This window comes from Primulina huaijiensis, chromosome 14 (assembly GCF_012295235.1).
Source record: "Primulina huaijiensis isolate GDHJ02 chromosome 14, ASM1229523v2, whole genome shotgun sequence".
Taxonomy (NCBI): domain Eukaryota; kingdom Viridiplantae; phylum Streptophyta; class Magnoliopsida; order Lamiales; family Gesneriaceae; genus Primulina; species Primulina huaijiensis.
The window spans coordinates 18,046,508-18,062,164 of NC_133319.1; the positions used below are offsets into that span (position 1 = coordinate 18,046,508).

At 34.1% G+C, this 15,657-nt stretch overlaps 1 protein-coding gene across 1 annotated transcript; it reads left to right on the forward strand.

Moving 5' to 3' along the window:
- Window positions 1-655: 655 nt before the first annotated feature.
- On the forward strand, window positions 656-8,656 carry LOC140957310 (prolycopene isomerase, chloroplastic). The gene is made up of 9 exons (XM_073414510.1): window positions 656-889; window positions 4,783-5,006; window positions 5,199-5,309; window positions 5,898-5,951; window positions 6,113-6,400; window positions 6,889-7,080; window positions 7,186-7,344; window positions 7,617-7,853; window positions 8,215-8,656. Exons 1-9 carry the CDS (start codon window positions 700-702, stop codon window positions 8,527-8,529), a joined length of 1,770 nt encoding a protein of 589 aa, XP_073270611.1. The 5' UTR covers window positions 656-699; the 3' UTR covers window positions 8,530-8,656.
- Window positions 8,657-15,657: the final 7,001 nt, after the last annotated feature.

A 15,657-nucleotide genomic window follows, 5' to 3' on the forward strand; every position in this document is an offset into this window, starting at 1 on the left:
GGGTCTCATGTGAGACGGGTCAATCCTACCCATATTCACAATAAAAAGTAATACTCTTAGCATAAAAAGTTATACTTTTTCATGGATGACCCAAATAAGAGATCTGTCTCACAAATATGACCCGTAAGACCGTCTCACACAAGTTTTTACCTTTGAGTGGAGGTTGAGTTTAATTGTTGTTAAACATGTTAACACATAAATAATTTATATTTATATTAAACATTTTAATATGATATAATTAAATAAAAATTAATAATTAAAAGATATTGATTGAGTTTAAAATAAAAATCGATAGTATTGTAATATATAATTGATATCTTATATGTAAATATTTTAATATGAGATATATATTTTAATCAAAATAAGATATTAAAAATATTCATAAAAATTACAATGTTATAACATTATCAAAAACACTATCAAATGTAATATATAATTGATATCTCTTCTACCTTTCGTGGAAAAGTAAGTCTAAAAAAAAATAGCAATTGTAAAAAATTAAAATTATCATGTGTTATAATAAAAAATTGGGTCGAAATTCAACCTAAATATCAAGCCTCCACCCACTACTCATCAAAAAAATTAAATTTTAAATAGAAGATAAAAAAGTAAATTATTCTCCGATCACTTTTATCGAATAAACATGGGCAACGCTCCCATTTCCCTCATTTCCTCCGCAAACTCGGTCCCTGGTCATTCATGGCGTTGAGTGTGAGTTGTGGGATTGCTTCTCCTCTTTTCCTTAAACGGCCCGTTTACGATTCCAAGAACAAATGCAGAATCCCAACATTTTTCGCTCGAAATTCCAGTACTACTGGGTTTGAGTCCAGCTCCAAAGGCAATGGCTACACCTCTCCAGCAACAATCACTCAAAATCAGACCTTTGCAGGTTCCTTCTTTCTCTATCTTCCCTTCTCACTCATGCAAGAACGTTGTTGTCTAGCGTAATTTAGATAGTGTGGTTTAGGGAATCAAGTTTTTACCCGACGTGTGTTGAGTAGTTGCTATGGATTGAATTGCAGGGATGTTGGTGATAGTATCGAAGAGCTTAAGAAATCATAATTTTAAGGATTTAAATTCTTGGATAGGTCCTTTTTTGTTTGTAGACTGGTTAAATGAGAGAAAAGATCATGAAGCTCGGTTTGTTTTGTCCAAGAATGGGGCTTGTCGTGATGTGATTCGTTTGGTAGAATTTCTTCAGAGATTTAGTTGTGTCATTGCATTTGATAAATGATATCGAATGTATTTGTCGCCCTCTTAAATTTCCCGGTGGATTAGAACATTTTAGTTTACTAAAAACAAGGAACTTTTAATGTTGAGTTTCTAGCTCTGCTAATGTTGGAATTATTTCAATTTGAATGTTGGTAATTCATTTTGCCTTGTTCTTTCTTTTCACGGTTATCACTTGAAGTTGTTGGAATTTTTATTTGCTTGTATGTTAGTATACTTTTCAAATAGATGTTAAAAACGCCGAGGAAGACAATGAAATCTGCATATTATTGATGAATACGATGTTATATCATTTAAAGATTACAGCTGGAAGCAATCCCTTAAATTAAGGAAACAAGAAAATGTTATCCTATCATTTTAAAAGTATAAAGTATCTTATCAAATCTTCTAATTCTATCTCAAACGATATTTACAAAAATAGCAAAAACTTGTGTACGACGGTCTCACGGGTCGTATTTTGTGAAACGGATCTCGTATTTGGGTCATCCATGAAAAAGTATTACTTTTTATGTTAAGAGTATTGCTTTTTATTGTGAATATCGGTAGGGTTGACCCGTCTCACAGATAAATATTCGTGAGACCGTCTCACAAGAGACCTACTCTTAAAAAATATAGACAATTAAAATATTTTCTATAAACAATTAAAAACTTTTCTACACTCTCTCTCGGACTTGGCTATAGATGTTGATGAGGCCAAGTTTGTCAATAAGAAACTCAAGAGTCTGTTCCGTTAATCCTTTCGTAGAAGATCTGCAAGTTGGTGGGATGTAGGCACATATTCAATACAAAGGACGCCTTTGTCCACTTTTTCCCTAACGAAGTGTCTATCCACTTCCACGTTCGGTCATTGTGAACAGGATTGTGAGCTATGCTGATTGTTGACGTATTATCACAATACAATTTCATATGACCTTCAAACTGAATCTTTAACTCTTCCGTCGCTCTTTTTATCCAAATTAGTTCGCATACCCCATGAGCCATAGCCCTATATTCTGCTTCAGCAAATTTCTTGCGACAACCGACTGTTTTTTGCTTCGCCATGTTACTAAATTCCCCCATATCATCGTATAGTACCCAGAAGTTGACTTTTGATCATTGATGGAGCCAACCCGATCCGCATTGGTGAAAGCCTTCGCACTTCGATCATTAGTCTTTGCGAAGAATAATCCTCTCCCAGGAGTTTGCTTCAAGTATCTCATGATTTGATATACTACATCGAGGTGACCTTGACATGGTGAATGCATGTATTGGCTTACTAAGCTTATTGCAAAGGCAACATCAGGACGAGTGTGTAAGAGATAGATGAGTTTTCCTGCTAGGCGTTGATAGCTTCCTTTATCAACTGGTCTGATCTTCCTTCAATAAATTTTGCTTCATCTCCCAATTCAATCGGGGTTTTGTTTGGTTTGCATCCCAACATACATGTTTCTTGTAGAAGATCTAAGGTGTATTTTCTTTGACAAACTGAGATACCCTGTTTGCTTCTAGCAATTTCCATTCCCAAGAAATACTTCAGGGCTCCGAGATCTTTAATTTCGAATCCTCTTGCCTTCATCATCTTGATTTTCTCCATTTCTTCACTGTCATTTCCAGTTAGAATGGTGTCATCAGCATTTACCATAAGAATGGTGATGCTTCCTTTTGTAGAGTGTTTGATAAAGAGTGTGTGATCGGCTTGTCCTTGAACGTATCCAAGCCCCTATATTACTTTGGAGAATCTGTCAAACCATGCACGAGGAGACTATTTCAGCCCATAGAGTGATTTTTTGAGCTTACACGGTGTTTTTACCCCTAGTTCTTCAAATCCTGGAGGTTGACTCATATAAACTTCTTCATCAAGTTCTACACTTAGAAATGCATTTTTATATCAAGTTGCTGCAAAGGCAGCCATGACATTGTTTTCCTATCACTAGAATTGGAATAAGCAGAAGTAACAAGGGACATCAAGTACCGTGGACTGCGTGATGAAGTATCCTCAAAGTAGTAGAGTACTAGAGTCCATGAATCCAAACATTGCCAATCGTCATCCCCGAAGGTAGGTCCTGAAATTGACACGACAGTTGTAGAAATTTAGCAACACAATGATTATCAAGTGTGATTTTGCTAACAGAGATCAAATTGCATTTCAAAGCAGGGACATGAAAAACAGATTTGAGAGTAATATGTGGAGATAATTTGATATTGCCAATGCCAGCAACAAGAGTTGAAGACCCATCAGCAATTTTCACAGTGGTTCGACAAGAACAAGGAAACTATGAACAAAATAAACGTGAATCACCTGTCATATGATCCGAGGCCCCCAAATCAATGATCCAAGGGTCTGTAATAGGATTAAATGAAGACGAAGGAATTTTACCAGATTGAGCCGGCAGTATTCCTTGATCTGAGCAATCTGCTCTTTGCTAAATGGGGCAGAGACACCCGCTGGGCTATTGTTCTCTTGGCTGGATTGAGTGTGAAATCCTCGGCCATCAGATTTTTTCCAAGTTACCAATTACTGGTTTACCGTAGATGTCCCAGCATTTGTCTTTTGTATGGCCTGGTTTGTTACAGTGTTCGCACCAAGGACGTCTGCTTGATTGTGGTCCTTGTGCAGGCTGCTTGTTGGACACTTAAGCTGATGCTTCAGGGGCTGACAGAGGTTGATCGATATCATCAGCAAGCATCACCTTGCGGCAAACCTCCTCACGTTGAACTTCTGCAAATGCATCTTTGGGAGAAGGTAAAAGATCACAGGCAACAATCCTGCCACCAGGTTCCGATTAAGGCCAGCCAGAAAATCGAACCCACCCTTTCTTTTTCAAGATTCTGGATTTGGTGCTGCACGTAACACAAGTGGATTGATCATCAAGAAAAAGGTCCAACTCCTGCCACAAATCTTGAAATTCAGTGAAATATTGGGTTACAGATTTTGACCCTTGATTCATTTCTTTGAGTTTGGACAGAATTTCAAATATTTGAGACGCATTTCCGAGATCCAAGTACATGCGACGGGCTCCTTCCCAAACATATTTTGTTGTCTGGAACCATAGATAGCGATGGCTTATCTGTGGTTCCATGGAGTCGATCAGCCCACAATAGAATTTTCAGCCATCCAGATTTTATACAATCGGTGAGAGTGTTGGGAGAAGGAAGGTCTCCAGTGAGAGAACCCAATTTTCCACGTCCATTGTAAGTAGTTCTTCCCGTCGTGCTTGGGTGCCGTAATATGAAGAGATGAAAGATCGCTCCCGGACAGAGGTGCGATCAGAGCTGGAGTGTTGTTGCTGACAGCCGCTTTTGAGGAATCGGACTTTGTTAACATCCTATCAAATCTTCTAATTCTATCTCAATCAATATTTACAAAATACAGACGAATAAAATCTTTTTTATAAACAACTAAAATCTTTTCTACAAAAGTGTTGCCAGTCTTCCATTGGTGAAATGATCTTGGGCTAAAACGATTGCTGCTATGATTCTCAGAGCGAACCTTAGTGCAACAAGAATTCATATACATGGCTGGGTTTCTAACTCCACCGCAATTATTTAATGTGACTGTAGAATGATGTGCAGGCAAACCCGAGGCTGATGTCGTTGTCATAGGAAGTGGCATTGCTGGTCTTTGTTGTGCATCACTACTAGCTAGATATGAGCAAGATGTTTTGGTATTGGAAAGCCATGATTTACCCGGTGGTGCTGCTCATTCTTTTGAGATCAAGGACTACAAGTTCGACTCTGGTCCGTCTCTGTTCTCCGGTTTTCAATCAAGGGGTCCTCAGGCTAACCCTCTAGCTCAAGTATGTTTCGTATTTTTTCACTTCAACCTTTTTTCTGTTTTTGTGATGGATGCTGCATGACTACCGATTAAATTTTGTGATTAACTGAATCTATTTTTCTCCAAAAGCCAAAATCCACTGCTTTATTGATATGTTAATCAAACATTAAACTCGATATATTCATGAAATGGTCTTCTTCTTAATTATTTGAAGGTCCTTGATGCATTGGGTGAATCATTTCCCTGTGCAACCTATGATTCATGGATGGTATACATACCTGAAGGTGAATTCTTATCTCGGATTGGGCCAACAGAATTTTTGAAGGTGAACTTATTGATTTTCTTTTCAGTTAGTGCTTGTACCATAAATCAGAGCAATTTTGAAAACCTTTCTGTTATACGCTTCCTTCCTGTTGTGTCCTTTCCCTCTTTAAGCGTTGTGACAATTCTGCATATTGTCCACTTCGCCATAGAATGGAAACTCGTCATAAGTAACACTTCAAACTTTGACAAGAGTCATTATCCATGTGCTTATGTTTTGTTAGGAATTTTGATTGTTAGACGTTGAGTTGTATTTAATAATGGAACGATCGGAATAATCCTTTTGGAGACAATATCTGATAGTGAAAGTAAAAACCAAGGATAAGAAAGATGAAACTGCTGAGATGATGCTTCCGAACTGTTTGATTTTGTTATAATTGATTATTAGGTGGAAAGTGAAAGCAATTTATAAGGATGCAAGTAACGATTGATACTTGTCAAATGATTGTGGGATGTCTTGTCTATTCTTTGAATGTGCATGGAGTCAAAAGACTCATATTTGTCTGTGGTAGTGATGATATTCATGTCAATCTATTTGACATGTAACACTAGATTGTAAAAAAATCCATATTATTTCTGTATTATTCTTCAGGATTTACAGACATATGCTGGTCTGGAAGCTGTACGAGAATGGAGAAAACTTCTTGTGAGTATGTTTTGTTACATGACATGTTATTTCTGAATTTTAGATGGTTGAGACAGATCCTTAAATAGTTAAATTTCTAAAACCATATGTTTTGAGCTCTATTACCTAGATTTTGTTTACTAATATACTTTTAATGCATCTTTGCATTATGTTCTTTATAGGATGCTGTACTTCCACTGTCTGCAGCTGCAATGGCTCTTCCTCCTCTATCAATCCGAGGTGACTGGGGTGTTCTTTCTACTTCTGGTGCTAGATATGCCCCATCTCTCTTAAAATCCATCGTTCAAATGGGACCTCGGGGAGCTCTTGGTGCTATAAAGCTTCTCAGACCCTTCTCAGAAGTAATGGACTCTTTGGAGCTGAAAGATCCTTTTGTACGCAACTGGGTGGATCTTCTGTCCTTTTTGCTTGCTGGAGTGAAATCTGATGGCATACTGTCAGCAGAGATTGTGAGCATTTTCTCCTTAGATTCCAAGTATTATTCCTCAGTTGTATGGCGCCTTTTGTTTTGGGAGATTGCTCTACGATAGATTCATCCTTTTTTTGGGCATTAAACTTGTATTAGATTGCATGATATCTTTTATGAAGTATGTAACAGAGAGTAACCGCCACTGTATCCAAAGGTTATATGTAGTGTAAATCATGCAACTCAAATCTTTTAGACTATATAGCAATTCAGGTGCCACAATTTAATCCATGTGCCATGTAGGGTGCCATTCGAGTGAGCATGGGAATTATTGGTCTCAAACTACATAGGATTTGGCACCCAATATATTTGGTGCTTAGACTCCATAAACTCTATCACTCTAAACCTTTTTGATCCGGTTGTTTGTCTTTACACTATTTCTCTTAAGAAGACAATCTATGAATCTTGTGTCAGTAACATGAGTGAGTTTTGATTAATATCAGATGTACTTATTCTCATACCTTTTTTCAGATATACATGTTTTCCGAATGGTACAAACCAGGATGCTGTTTAGAGTACCCTCTAAATGGAAGTGGAGCCATCGTTGATGCTCTTGTCCGAGGTCTTCAGAAATTCAATGGTCGGCTCTCTCTTAGAAGTCATGTGGAGAATATCATTGTTGAAGATGGTCGAGCTATTGGAGTAAAACTAAGAGGGGGACAAGTGTGTATAAAATTTAGAGCATAAACAAATTGTAAATCAGCTAGATTATTCTGTTTAACATATTACATTATTGTTTTTTTTTAAAAAAAAATATCTTTCATTCAGTTTGTTCGTGCTAAAAAGGCTGTTGTCAGCAATGGATCTATGTGGGACACTCTGAATCTGTTACCTGTGGAAACTATTCCTGAGTCTTATCAGGAGAAGGTTAAAGCAACCCCACAATGTGAATCTTTTATGCATCTACATTTGGGTTTTGATGCTGAGGTGAGTTCTATGAGATCTCCACTGATTTGTGATTCTGACGATGTGTTCACCAAAAATAATAGGATAGTATCAGATAAATAAATATGTTCATGTATTTTACATGCACTATAAATGGAAGAGTCTGGATTTCAAGTCCTCTAAAACCAACTACCATGGCTTGGCTAATCGACACTCTGAATATTTTGGTAGTGCTATCATTATGACTGCTTCTACCAAACATTACTCATTCTGGTTTGCTCATTATTGTCCCAAATAAATATTTCAATGAATAGGGTGTACGTGAAGACCTGCAAATCCATCACATTGTCGTTAATGATTGGGAAAGAGGGGTCGATTCTGATCAGAATGTCGTCTTAATATCTGTACCCAGTGCACTGAGTCCAAATCTTGCACCAAAAGGGAAACATATTTTGCATGCCTATACACCTGGAACTGAGCCATTCGAGCTCTGGGAAGGGCTGGATCGTAGAAGCAGTGAGTACAAGGAACTCAAGGCTCAAAGAAGTGAGGTAATTATTCTGACTGATTCACTACCCTAATCCATTATTGTTAAACGAACAGGGATATTTTCATATCTTCAATAATTATATTTGCAATTCACAACCATTTGAGTTTCAATCCAGTTAGTCTAACATTAGCCTTTTCATTGGTTCTATGAAATGTTGTTGATGATTTACTTGGTTGACACTGTCAAGAATGCCGATGTCTAGTTTAACCTTCGTTCTATATCTTCTGAAGTCGGCTGGCATTGCTGACGATAGTTGTGAACTTCTCTTCTATATTTTCTTTAGTCACGAATATATTTTTGACCAATTTTCTCTATTCCTTTTATTGAAACAAAGCATCCCTTAGAAACGTCTTATATTCTAGGTAATGTGGAAGGCCGTAGAACGAGCTCTTGGACCAGGTTTCGATCGCGAAAAATGTGAGGTGAAGTTGGTTGGAACCCCATTAACACACAAAAGGTTTCTTCGTCGCAACAGAGGAACGTACGGTCCAGCTATAAAAGCTGGTAAGGGCTCGTTTCCTGGACATTCAACTCCCATTTCCCAACTCTTCTGCTGCGGGGATTCGACTTTTCCAGGTATAGGTGTGCCTGCAGTTGCTGCCAGTGGTGCTATCGTTGCCAACACACTAGTCTCTGTGTCTCAGCATTCTCAACTTCTTGATGCTGTGGGAATATAGAGTCGATTCTTATCGGGTCCCCATTTTTTTCTTGGCATAAACCATGTATGTACACACAAGGCGCAACAGGTCCAGCACATTACTATTTTTTTCATAAGATATTTTACAACTAAATTACATATAAATTTATTTTCTTTTTATAAAGAAGATGAAGATGGTCATTAATCATTATGCATTCTACTTCAATTAATTGAATAATTTGTATTAAAAAAAGTGTATTTCGTGCTTAAAAAAAACATTTCTTGGATTTAATTATGTGATTCATTCAGTGGCTGAAGAAATACAAGTGATCCTTAATTATGAGTTGATGGGGCCATATTACAAATAAGATAAAGTTGATAGACCAATTAAACATTTAAATTTGTGGACAATATGATGATTCATAGGTCAATGATTGTTATCAAAACACTACAAAATTATTTATTTATGCTTGATTTTGAAAGTTCCTCTATTAGATGGACCAACTCTATTTAATTAAAATGTATAGTATTCCACATATTTTTTATATTAAACGGCTAAAATTAATAGCAAAATTTAAATAAAAAAAATGTGGAGATGTTCTTGGTGTGGTCCTGCAGTTTTGTGTCTTTTACAATATAAAAGGAAACGAAGAAAAAATGGCAAAGAATTTGTGGTGTTTTTTCCACTTTCAAGATAAAGTTATTCTCAATAGGACCAACAAAGGTTCCTAGCTTGAATTGACCATTCTAAGGTGTAATTAAGCCTACTCTAATTACATGGTTTTGACTCTTGAAGCATAAAATCAAGAAATTCCCAACTTCATTTGGTTGGAGTGGCATTATAACTTTGGTTTAGAGGGGAAAAACAAAACAAAACAAAAATCCAAACCCAAAAAATAGACAAACGAACCGAAAACAAATATTTTATAAATATTAAAAACGAATTTTATATGGTCATGTTTTCGTGTAATATATGATAGAACGAATCGGTCGAAAAAATGGAAGTTTAATTTTATTTATATTTAGATTATACATTTTATAAAAATTTAGTTTTGTTTATTTTTAGTTGATTATTTTTTAATTCATTTAGACTTTGTCTTAAATATTTAAAAAAAACTAACTAAAAAATGATAGTCTATAATTTATAACATAAATTAATTATTAATTTAGATAATTGTCCGAACCGAATAAACTAGATCGTTTTAGTAAAAAAACGAATCGAACCGAAGTAAAAAAAAAGTTTGGATACCGGTTACATCAACCTTCTAAACGTTATACTCAGGCTCTTAATAAACACATGTTCCTACATAAAATATCACAATTTTGTTAGAACCCCGCATTTCAATAAAATAGGGGGAAAAAAGGTCGATCTAATCAAAAGTCAGATAATTCTTATAGGAAATCAACTTTGTCATATGCATTTTTAGTTACAAGATATGGGTAGGGCTGGGAAAATATACCGAAATATCGAAATACCGAAATACCTTACCGAAAAAATACCGAAATTACCGAACAAATCAATATACCGAAAATTTCGGTACGGTATCATACCGTACCGAAATTTTCGGTATCGGTATCTGTAAGTAAATATATTTTTGTTCGGTATTTCGGTATATACCGAAAATAATTTTTTTTTTAAATTTAAGTTCGGTATACCGAAAAAATGTCGGTATACCGAAAATATTTTCGGTATACCGACATTTTTTCGGTGTCTGTATGGTATCCGGTATGAATTTTTTCATATCGAAAATTCGGTATACCGAATTTCCGGTATCGGTATCGGTATGGATTTTTCCATACCGATATTTACGGTACGGTATACGGTACCGTGGTTCGGTACGGTATACCGTACCGTACCCACCCCTAGATATGGGGTCGCGCCAACATTGAATGACTAATGTATTATTATCCTTGTACAATAACATATTCTTTATCTTGTCTTCTTCAATGATATCGTGTAAGTCTGCAGGAGGGATCTAAATAGTTATCTATTCTTTATTGTAGTTCAGTGTCTCATAAGCCAAAAAGTCAGATGTCTTATTTTGTTTTCTGTAGATATGCTTGAACATGAATTTTCAATCTCTTGCCAAGAGGTTCGAACATATAGAAATCAAATTAAGTAGATATGAACAAGGCATCTCTTTTTTATTCAGTCCCTTAACCACCACTTCTGAATCGATCCCGAGCAAAATCTTCTTGTATCTTGAGTTACAAAAAATTTAATTTAATCACATAGATTGAGTTTTACTTGTAAATTACAACTAAGGCTGCTTTACAAAATATATTTAAAAGATGAAACCTTTGTATCTAAATAACATAGGTGTCTTTTAAAAATCAATGCAATTAATTAGCTAGATTTATTTGAAATGTAAAAAGTTATCATTCTCTTACCAATGTTGACAATCCTTTATTTATCTAATATATTCTATACTGCAATGAGATATGTTATGAATTTAACTCTGGATGAATTAGATCAACGTAATTCAGAACTTACGTTTGAGTTGACGACAGAAGATTGATTGCCAGAATATGATCACCATGGTTCGCAATCGCGGTCGCGGAGGTCACCGTTCCAGTTCTCATTAAAAATATGTAAATCAAAATAAATATCATTTAAATAAATTATTTGATTAAAACAATAGAGTAAAATTCAAGATTTTGAAAAATAAATTATATTTTGAAATTTCTGATTTCGAATATGGATAGATATTATAAAAATAATTAATTACTAAATAAAATCAATCAAACATAAAAATATACAAAGAAAACTTCAAAATTTAACTCAAGGTTTGGAATAAAAAATATAAATCCTCAATTTGAAAACTGTTCGTTTATAAAACCATTAAATAAAAAAATAGTAATAATATTACCTTTTTTTTTTTGGCTTCATATACACTTCAATGTATCATGAACAAATCATTTTTATTATCTCTTTTTTTAAAAAAAAATACCATAATATGGAGCAGGAAAGAAAGTTATGGTATGCTTTAACTTACATATAAGTAAATTATATCTATATATATAATAAAATGTCATTGCATTATAAGTTTGATGAAGGTGTGATATATAGAAGGTGAGCCTCAACTTAATGTAATAAATCTAATATGAAATATTAATAAATACATAGTTAGCAAAATGATATTGATAAAAAAAATTTCAAAAAAAAACTAATCGTTCCTAGTGTAATTGAAACAAGATATTATTTTTCGAAAAAATAGTTTGACCAATATCATTTTTAAAAATTTACATATTATTTAAATTAATATGTAATTATTGCAATCTACAACAAGTTTCACTTATATTCTAAATTTACATTTTAAAACTATTTCAATATATTTTAAATATACTTTCAAAATTAACTTTATTAAATAAATAATTGATAAAATAGATCGAGTACTTTTATGTTCTTCTATCAATTTGTTAAAAATTCATATTATATGTATGATGTATCATTTATGAAATCTATAAAAATTAAGAAGAGTGGGTCGAGCTATACAAATTATGAAATCTATACAAATTATATATATCATTTATGAAATCATTTTTACCCACGATAAGATAGTAAAAAAAAAAGAAAAAAAAATAAGAAGAGTGGGTCGAGCTCTTCACTCAGCACCTCGACCCAAAAGGCTAAAGTTATTAGTTCTTGGATTTTTTCAATGTCATTGTGGCCATTTTTTAATCATTCCGACTCTTTTTACCAGTTGTTATGATTTTGACTCCAGAATGAATTAGGTCAACGTAATTCAAGAACTTATGTTTCAGTTGATGACAGAAGATTGATCACCAAAATATGATTACTAAAGCACAACTATTATATCGATTGATTAAGGAATGAATAGAAAAATACATAAAATCACATTTAAGAATCACGAAAAATGGAGAATTATGAAAACATATAATTTACACGGTTCAGTGTAACACTTACTCCATGAAATCCAACTCCAAGAAACTTTTCGTTATGAACTTTGAATGAATGAATGTACATTATATAACTTGATTATCTTATATATAGTGATCCTACAATTATTATTTACAACACTTGCCAACCATCTCAAAATTTTCACCAAGCCATTGAGGTTATCACTTCTTCTTGCGGCTAAGCCGCCACACTTCCAGAAGCAAGACCAACTCTCATCGAGATAATTAAACAAAAAATGTCGATTAGTCCTTGGCTCGATGGTCAAGGTTGAGGCCTTGTGGCCCTGAGATTTGTTGGCTTCATGTTCAAGTCTCGCTGATTGCTGATAGTTTTTCTAATTTATTTAAGTAGATTTAGTTGTTTCTTTGTACTTTCTTTGTCCGAGATAAGCAAGTCTCGGGTCCACGCTCAAGTCTCGTATGTAGTGTGGGTAATTACATTATATCTTTATAGTCTTGAACGATATCGTACTTGTATTCTAAATAAAAAATTAATTAAACAAATAACAATTATCTCATTTATGATGAATAAAATTAAATGAATAATATAAAAAATAATACAATTTAAAAATATCAAACTATCCTAATCAAATATTATTTTGATCGATTAGGTGGTATGGCAGAAACCTGTCTCATACGAGAGAGATGTGTAGGCTCTAATCTCATGCAAATCAAAATTAGATCACACCCCCACCCTATTCTATGTTATATCTATGTCTGATCTTTGCATGGAGTCGCATTTTGATGAAAATCTATATTTTGTATTCCAATGTCCAACAGTTAGTTGTGCATATTGCATGAGAATGTAGAACTAAACATTATCCATTTCCCCATCACCAAATATTGTGATCTTGTCTTGACCAATGATTACAGATTCGATCGGGATATTTGAGTTGAAGAGACTGTATTGTAAGCTAACCATAACTTATTGGTTTTTGTAGGCACTATTAATGATACCTATGGGTTCATGAGACAATGTTAATAGACGTTCTTACCATGATCTGATGGGTGCAATCAGACTAGAATTCTGACGTTCTTGATCAAGTGGTTGATGAAAAGAATTTGGCTAATTAGTGTAACCCGATATAAGAACAAATGTTGTTCTGAATTACATTAAACTATGAACCCACTGCTAGCTGTATCCCTAAACCATTGAGGGTCACACAAGTATCGAATTATGTGTTCCCGTTGAGATAGTCAAATATAAGCTGTCTCTAGAATGTTCCACGCATCTGTAGCTGATTCATATGTAGATATGATCTTGAACTGGTTTACATCCAATGCTCTGAATATGTCATTTCTCAATACTGCATTCGCATTTTTCTAACTGTCTTCCTTGATATTCCATTTATCTTTTGTTTTAGGAGAAGTTTCTTTTCCATCTTTATCTTTTTCCGTCGGAGGTGTCTAGCCAGTCACAATTGATCTTTAGGCATTTTCATCGATGTATTTGATGAATGCTTTCCTCCTAGCCTTCATGTATAGGTAGTTAGTGTCATCCATAAGTGAGAGCTTGGTGATAGAACTGCCTTCTCGTCCAAAAATCCAATATGCAAGAGTTATAAGACACAAAATATGGATCTCACTTCAAAGCAAAATAATGAACCTTTCGGATAACAATTGAAATCGTGTTATCTTGCATTATAGGTTACTTCTTTTTTATCTTTGCTTATTGAAAAAGTTGATAATAAAATAAAAAACACAAGAACACCAGTATTTTAACATGGTTCAGTAAAAGACCTACATCCACGGGACCACTCCCAGGTATCAAGTGAATCTACTAAATATTAATTGTTATGGTCATGCAAGAACTTATTCAAACTAAAAGACTCCCTCTTTTTTTATGAAGCTTCTATGATGAACACATTTAGTAAACTTCACTTAGCGAAAACCACTCGTATTCAATATCAGCCAACTCGACTCCCTTCGAAACTACGGATTGTTCTATCTCGGGAACCTGTCCTTCCTTTGCCAAGGAATGAATCGTACCACTTTGAATGTGTCTCCCACAAGGAATTGAAAACCTCATAATCAGAATGATATCAACAGACATGTCATCACCTTGTTGTAACAATTGTCACGACACAAAATGGACAATTTTGTTTTTATTCTCCCAAAATTCATGTACTTCAACTTATACTTTTCCCACATGATATAAGCATTAACAAGCCTCTATGTGTGAAATCTAACCATAAAATTTAAACAAATTTTGATTGCATCATATCATTATTTAATCAAGAGTTTGAAAGATTACCAATACGAATCTAAACACCTTTCTAATATAAATTCATCACCTATTAGTAGAGATATACATCATGATAAGGCTTATCAATTCATCGTATATGAATTGAAGATATATCAAAGTGACACATATCGTATCCTCAAAGAACCAACCAAGATATAATTTCAACAAGTTTAAACTTACAACCTCATAAATTAATCATTAATCAAACTATATCGGACTTCATAAAGCTAATCAAATGGTCACATTAAACTACATATGCATAGTACATACATGCCATCGATGTCTCTCGAGCTTGTGCCCAATCCATTTCATTAGTTATGTCGAGTTTTTCGGGTAGTTCAGGTCAGGTACCCGATTTTTTGGATAGTGTTTTTACTACCTGATCCGAATCTGGTAACTACCCAACTAGTCGGGTACCTGTTAACGTCGGGTTTTGGTCTGGGTTCGGTTATTCAATTTTTTTTAAAAAAAAATTAAGCTTTCTCTTTTTGTGGATATAAAAAAAAATCTATCAAGAAAAAATAAGCTTATCAAAATAATTATATATAATTTTCACACCAAATTAAACAAGAAAAACCCATATTTGAAAGTATTTAAAATAAGTAGTAATAATTAACAAATATTTTTTTCAGAAAAAAAAAATGTAAATCGAGACATCGAGTAGACTAATTAAAAACATATATATACTTCTCTTGTCCCACTTCACTTGAATCCCTATATATATGTTTTTAATTAGTCTACTCGATGTCCCCACTTCACTTGAATCCCTATTTAAACTGCATTTAGCTTTGTGCGTTTTGTCTACTTGATCAGTGTTTTAATTCGATTATAGATAGTAAAAGGACACATGAGTCATTTGTCATCTATGTTTAACGAGCTTGTAATGTCACTCACGATTAAAGAAAAGAAAAGAAAAAAAAGTAGACACGCTATAATCAAATCTCTATAGTTTTTATACAAAAACTACTTACAAGAAAAATATTATAACATGTGTATAAAATC